At 46.6% G+C, this 7,461-nt stretch overlaps 1 protein-coding gene across 2 annotated transcripts in view; it reads left to right on the top strand.

The window, feature by feature from the left end:
• The first annotated feature begins 3,068 nt into the window (after positions 1-3,068).
• LOC142749043 (lateral signaling target protein 2 homolog) overlaps positions 3,069-7,461 on the top strand; it is a 47,941-nt gene continuing 43,548 nt past the window's right edge. The window contains exon 1 of one of the 2 annotated variants that reach the window (XM_075856574.1): positions 3,069-3,257. In XM_075856574.1, the coding sequence (XP_075712689.1) occupies positions 3,216-3,257 (42 nt within the window). In that variant the 5' untranslated portion in view covers positions 3,069-3,215. The remainder of the gene's footprint in view (positions 3,258-7,461) is intronic. The other variant, XM_075856573.1, reaches the window with a different exon arrangement.

Genomic DNA, 7,461 nt, shown 5'->3' with positions numbered 1-7,461 from the left:
GCACTTAACAGCTCCGTGTGGCCTCAGCATATGATGCGCGGCTGCGTGCTTTTCACGCAGCCACCATCATTATGACACTCCGTTTGGATGTTTGTAAACAGAAAAACACGTGGTGCTTTTCTGTTTTCATTCATCCTTTTCACAGCAGTTGCGCGAATCACGCTGGTCGCACAGAAGTGCTTCCGTGTGGCATGCGTGGTTTTCACGCACCCATTGACTTCAATGGGTGCGTGGTTTTCACGCACCCATTGACTTCAATGGGTGCGTGATGCGTGAAAAACGTCCAAAGAACGGACATGTCGTGACTTTTTTTCAGCGGACTCACGCACATGTCTGCACGGCCCCATAGACCAATATAGGTCCGTGCGACACGCGTGAAAATCACGCGCGTTGCACGGACGTATATCCCGTTCGTCTGAATAAGCCCTAAGTGACATTTTAAAGTGAAAGCGTCTAAAAATCACAACTGCTCAGATACAAACTAGTAGACCACGAAAACTCAGAGAGTGAGGCCGCCGAGTGTTGAAGCGCAGAGTGCGTAAAAATCGCCTATCGTCTGTTGCACCACTCACTGCAGAGTTCTAAACTGTCTCTGGAAGTGACATCAGAACGAGAGCTGTGGCTCAGGAGCTTTATTAAATGAGTCTCCATGGTCGAGCAGCTGCAGACATGCTTAAAGAGGCTCTGTCACCAGATTCTCAAATCCCTATCTCCTATTGCATGTGATCGGCGCTGCAATGTAGAGAACAGTAACGTGTTTTTTTTTAAAAAAACGTTCATTTTTGGCCAAGTTATGAGCTATTTTATATATATATGCAAATGAGGTTTGAAATGGACAACTGGGCGTGTATTGTGTTTTTAACTGGGCGTTGTGAATAGAAGTGTATAATGCTGACGAATCAGTGACCAATTAGCATCATGCACTCCTCTCCATTCATTTACACAGCACATAGTGTTCTTACTAGAACGATGTGCAGCCACATACACAAGTGTCCTGATAATGAATACACATGACCTCCAGCCTGGATGTCATGTGTATTCAGAATCCTGACACTTCTGAATCCTTTCTGTGAGATTTCCAGCAAGGGAAACGAAATCTCGTTTACCTCGTAATCTCGCGAGATTACGCGTGGCTTGCTGGAATCTCACAGAAAAGATTCAGAAGTGTCAGGATTCTGAATACACATGACGTCCAGGCTGGAGGTCATGTGTATTCATTATCAGGACACTTGTGTATGTGGCTGCACATCGTTCTAGTAAGAACGTGATGCTGCTGTGTAAATGAATGGAGAGGAGTGCATGATGCTGATTGGTCACTGATTCGTCAGCATCATACACTTCTATTCACAACGCCCAGTTATTAAAACAAGTAAACATGCCCAGTTAAAAACATAATACACGCCCAGTTGGCCATACGAATAAAAACACGCCCAGTTGTCCATTTCAAAGCTCATTTGCATATATATATAAAATAGCTCATAACTTGGCCAAAAATGAAAGTTTTTCCCCAAAAAAAACATGTTACTGTTATCTACATTGCAGCGCCGATCACATGCAATAGGCGATAGGGATTTGAGAATCTGGTGACAGAGTCTCTTTAAAATAACCATGCACAATGCCAAGCGTTGGCTGGAGTGGTGTAAAGCACGGCCACAATGGACTTTGATCAGTGGAAACGTGGCGTACTATGCCTCGTTTTACGTCTGAAAATAGGACTACAATACGTCGGCAAACATCTGCCCATTCATTTGAATGGGTTTGCCGACGTACTGTGCAGACGACCTGTTATTTACGCGTCGTCGTTTTTGACAGCTGTCAAACGACGACGCGTAAAAATACAGCCACGTCAAAAGAAGTGCAGGACACTTCTTTGGACGTTTTTGGAGCTGTTTTCTCATAGATTCCAATGAAAACAGCTCCAAAAACGGACGTAAAAAACGCAGCGAAAACGGCGCCAAAAACGCTGCGAAAAATGCGAGTTGGTCAAAAAACGTCTGAAAAGCAGGGTCTGTTTTCCCTTGAAAACAGCTCTGGATTTTCAGTCGTTTTTGGTCACTACGTGTGCACATACCCTAATGGTCTGGGGCTGTTTTTCAGGGGTTGACCCCTTGTTTACAAAGAAGAGTAATCTTAAGGGTATGTTCACACGGCAGCCTCCGTTACGGCTGTAATTACGGAGCTGTTTTCAGGAGAAATCAGCTCCGGAATTTCAGACCTAATGGCATGTGCAGGTGCTTTTCGCTGCGTCCATTACGGACGTAATTGGAGCTGTTTTTCCATGGAGTCAATGGAAAACTGCTCCATTTACGTCTCAAGAAGTGACAGGCACTTCTCTGACGCGGGCGTCTTTTTTACACGCCGTCATTTAACAGCGGCGCGTGTAAAAAAATGAACGTCGGCACAGAACATCGTAAGCCCATTCTAATGAATGGGCAGATGTTTGCCGACGCTTTGGAGCCGTATTTTCGGACGTAATTCGAGGCTAAACCGCCCGAATTACGGCGGTAAATAGGGTGTGTGAACCCAGCCTAATGCTTCAGCATACAAACATATTTTGGACAATTGTATGTTTCCAACTGTGTGGGAGCAGTTTGGGGTTCGGCCCTTTTCTGTTCCAGCAGGCCTGTGCGCCAGTGCACAATCACGGTCCATAATGGCATGGTTGGGTGAGTTTGGTGTGGAGGAACTCAGGTGATGTCCTGCAGACAAGATAAAAGCTTACGGGGACGAGCGATTGGTTGTCGCCATACTCCCGATCATTTCTCCGTTTAAATGTAGCAAACTAGTGCCGATTGACAGGCTTTATTGTCGGCGCTCGTTTACTTGCCTGTGGAAAAGGGCCCATACGGAACAATTAACATGCCCCTGTGGAAGGACCAATACTCCCCCTCTACTCAATCTCTCATTTATTTGACATTGCTTCCCATGGTTAGCTGTATTTACATTTTAGATCCATTATCAGGACAAGTCCAGTTCATATCGTGACCAGAGTACACAGAGACCAGACCTCTCCCTCTACCAGGCGAGCACAGGACAAGCCCCGCCCACTTGTGAGAACACCACACGGCAGATGTCCCAGTTCTCAGGTCGGTGGTGACGTCAGCACGCCAGTCATTGTTTAAACAGGTGAGGGAGGAGTGAGGTGTGGAGCGTAGTCATGTGGTGACAGGGGAGAACGGAGTTTACTAGTCAGAGCCGGGAGCCAGGACGGGACCATGTTACCCTCTGTGGTGCGGAGGTGGCTGAACAGACCTAAGGTAGGGGGCGCGCTCACCTGGCGTTAATAACACGTAGCCTGTGGTCTCTAGTTCTCATTGTAGATGCTGAGCTTTCATTCTTCATATCTTCCCTATCCGTAGTTATGTGATGGTTATTATATGACTGACCACCTATGACGCTTTATCTCACCTCGCAGGCGTCGTGGAGCCGTTATGGGATGGAAAGGGTTAAGTATTGTAGCACTTAAAACCTGTTCGAGAGATGTGAAGTCAGTCAGGTGTGGAAACCGGACCCATCCCTGGTGCACTGTGCGGAGGGTTGGTGCATGTCTGCTGCCAGTCTTTCTTTGTTACCCACATAAGCTAGACCTGCTGGCACCATTCACGCAGATGGAGCAAGCTGGTAGAAAGGATGCCGCTTCCCACTGTAGCTCGTGTCCGTTAGGCAGCCTCTCTAAGGCTATGTTCACACGGAGTATTTTGGGGGAGGAATATCTGCCTCAAAGCTCCAAACGGAATTTTGAGGCAGATATTCCTCCCCCAAAATACTCCGTGTGAATAGCAATGATCGCGCCGTTTTTCGCCCGCGGCCATTGAGCGCCGCGGGCAGAAAACACGCTTTCTCCTGCCTCCCATTGAAGTCAATGGGAGGTCGGAGGCGGAAGCGCCCGAAGATAGGGCATGTCGCTTCTTTTTCCCGCGAGGCAGTTTTACTGCTCGCGGGAAAAAGACGCCGACGCCTCCCATTGAAATCAATGGGAGGCGTTCTCGGGCCGTTTCTGCCGAGTTTTGCGACGCGGTTTCCGCGTCAATAAACTCGGCAAAAGACCCCGTGTGAACATAGCCTTACTTCCCGGCCACGAGCAGTTTAATCCGCTGTTCAGTAACAAAGGATGCGGCCCACAGGTTAAACCCACTCTTGTGGAATTGGCATCACATTGAATAGCGGTGCTGGTAGCGTTGGTTTGTGTTGCCAACAGATCGGATACCTGCTACCTGGAAGAGCAAGATGGCAGCTGGGGCCAGCACTGCATTGTGAATATGTTGTGTGAAGTCTGAGGAAATAGTTGAAAAGTAAACTATAAATCATGTAATATATGTGGTGCTCCACCTTGCACAACCTTCTTTCTTGAGGCAGGTCTTTCAAAGATGACTGCTAGGGGTATGGGTGCTGAAGGCCCCCTCTGAAATCAATGGGGTGACCATGTAACATGGTCCTGCTGAGTGCTCACTAGTGACTGGCTCTTCACATGGACTCCCTGGCTAATCGAGGGAGGTCCCGAGTGCATGAGACCCCTCTGATGTGCATTTACCTGGTGTGAATGCTGCCTTAGGCGTCCTTACTCACACCTCAAAATTTTTGATGGAGTTATGACCTATTTTTGCTTTATGCTAATGAGTTTCTTAATGGACAACTGGGCGTGTTTTACTATATGGCCAAGTGGGCGTTGTGGAGAGGCGTGTATGACGCTGACCAATCAGTGTCATACACTTCTCTCCAGTCATTTATACAGCATATCGCTATGTGCAGCCACATAAACACACCATAATGTTACTGCAGTGTCCTGACAATGAATATACATTACCTCCAGCCAGGATGTGATGTGTATTCAGACTCCTGTCACTTCTCTGCACTTCTCTGATTTACAACACAGCAGGCGTAGTCTTGCGAGATTACGCTGTAAACTGTCATTTACAGCGAGATCTCGCTGTGCTGTAAAGTGCAGAGAAGTGACAGGAGACTGAATACACATCACGTCCTGGCTGAGGGTAATGTATATTCATTGTCAGGACACTGCAGTAATGTTATAGTGTGTTTATGTGGCTGCACATAGCGATATAGCTATATCGCGATCTGCAGTGTAAATGAATGGAGAGAAGTGTATGACGCTGATTGGTCACTGATTGGTCAGCGTCATACACTTCTCTCCACAACGCCCACTTGGCCATATAGTAAAACACGCCCAGTTGTCCATTGAGAAACTCATTAGCATAAAGCTAAAATAGGTCATAACTCCATCAAAAATGATCGTTTTTCTAAATAAAAAAATACTGCTGTAATCTACATTACAGCGCCGATCACATCATGTACAATATAGTGCACTTATAATGTGGTGACAGAGCCTCTTTAAGCTAATGCAAGTACCGTGGGCAAAAGACTCCCAGAAATGAGCTGCGGGGAGGTCAGAGGTGGCAACCATTGCAAACGTTTTATATTTTTTTGTTTTTTTCGCGAGCAGCCAAAAGCCATTTGGGGAAAAAAAAAGCGCATCTGCCTCCCATTGAAATCAGTGGTGGGAGGGACAGGATTTCAACCGGTTTCTGTTGCTTATTCCGGTTCGGTTTATGTGTCAAGATCAGCGCCAAAAAACTGTGTGAACTAATCCCTAAGGCTCAGTTCACACTGAGCTTTTTGGCGTGGAAACCGCATCGGCATCCGTGCCAAAAAAACATCTGAAACTGGCTCACATTGATTTCAATGAGAGGCGGTGTCTTTTGTTTGTTTTTTCTTTCCCCCTGCGCGGCGGAATGTCACTTCTTGCAGCAGTTCTGCCTCTGACCTCCCATTGAAATCAGTAGGAGGTAGAAAGTTTTTTTCGCAGCATTTTTTGCCCTCGTTGCTCAATGTCCGTGGGCGAAAACCGCGGCAAGAAATTGCAGACAGGTCAAAAGCTGCCTCAAAATTCCCTTTCCGGGAGATAAAACGTTGACGACTTTTATCTAAAGTGAATGGGACGGAGTTGCGGTACAGATGAGCCAATATGTTTGTGTAAACAAGGAAGGGACCGCCTTGTTTTGCTGATCCAGGTTCAGGGGGGAGGGGCTAGTTTGGACTCCTGCCTATCCCATGTTAGGCCATCATTGTTTGACTCCTGGAAACCCCTTATGACCTCCTTCACAAATAATTTTTCTGGCAATTTAAACGATCAAAAAGTGCTTCCAAACGCCAGCGTTCTTAATCTAACATGTTTTTTTTTTTTTTTTTTTAAAACATTATTTTTCGTGGTTTAATTTTGCACATGTATCTTTTTTATTTTTTCGTGGAGTCATTAGGGCCATTGCACACGATGCGTATTACGTGCAGCAGAACCGTAGCCTAATACGGTACCAGCATAGATAATGAGATTCCAGAGGATCTCCTATCCATGCTGCAGGATTTTTCGGTACGTAAATTGACCCGCAGTGTGTTTTGAAGCCGCGGCATGTCAATTTATACCTAGATTCTGCTTGCAAATTCTATCCTTGTAGCTCTACAGAAATACGCAGCAAAACTTAAAAACCGCACCAAAAAAATTGTCTTTCTTGTGGTTTTGCTGCATATCTTCCGTTGTATCATTAAAGTCTTGTAGAGAAGCTTATCAGAAACACGCCAATGTAGATGAGTTTTATGTGCAGAAAACGTGCAGCAGATTACAGTCCCAGCCGTGAGAATGAGATTTTATAAAAATCGCATTCACATGCTGCGGAACACGTTCTGCACGGAAATCTGATCCGGCTGTGAATTTACTAAATTTCTGCAACAACTCTGCCATGTGTGTGGGTACACTTATGTACACCCTGATACCCATACAGGAGCATGAGGTATGGAACAGAAGTAAGCTCTAAAAACCTGTATGGGTCACAGCAGTAGGGGAATAATAAATGCATTGTGTGTGCTTACAAACAGGCCGTAAAAACCGAGCAGCCGAGTAACAAGGATCATGCACAGGCAAATGTTTAGCTAAAACATCTATCTACTGTTTGTGTGTAAACAAACTTTGAACATTACGGATTACCAGTCAGTACTACTAGTACAGTAGCTCTCTTTAGGCGGGATTCACACGACCGGGTCCCGCCCGAGTATCGGCCGGTAAAATCAGCCATTTTGCCCGGCCGGTTTGCATAAAGTTTTGCATCCGTTCCGGGCCGGGCAGATCTGGACAGTGACATCAGCGGCAACTCCTGAAGGGAGGTTCCCCTGATGTCACTGCCCAGATATGCCCTGTAGATGGTGCCAAAAGTGGCTTTTTAGGTAGCGCTAACCTCCCTTTGTAGATAGCGGCACTCTAGCTCCCTGTAGGAGCGGAATCCTGGCTAGGGCTTTCACTCCTAGAGGAAGCCCCTGATGTCTCTGTCCATATATGGACAATGACGCCAGGGGCTACTCCAGTAACGGAATCCCCTGAGCAGAGTGCCGGCTGGGGATTCCGCTCTTACAGCGTGATCTCTCGAACACGCTGTGTCTGCACTGGCAGAAGCTGGG

Source organism: Rhinoderma darwinii, chromosome 3 (assembly GCF_050947455.1).
Source record: "Rhinoderma darwinii isolate aRhiDar2 chromosome 3, aRhiDar2.hap1, whole genome shotgun sequence".
Classification (NCBI taxonomy): Eukaryota; Metazoa; Chordata; class Amphibia; order Anura; family Rhinodermatidae; genus Rhinoderma; species Rhinoderma darwinii.
Note: the sequence above shows the minus strand (reverse complement) of the source record. Positions and strands in the feature narration are given on the sequence as shown.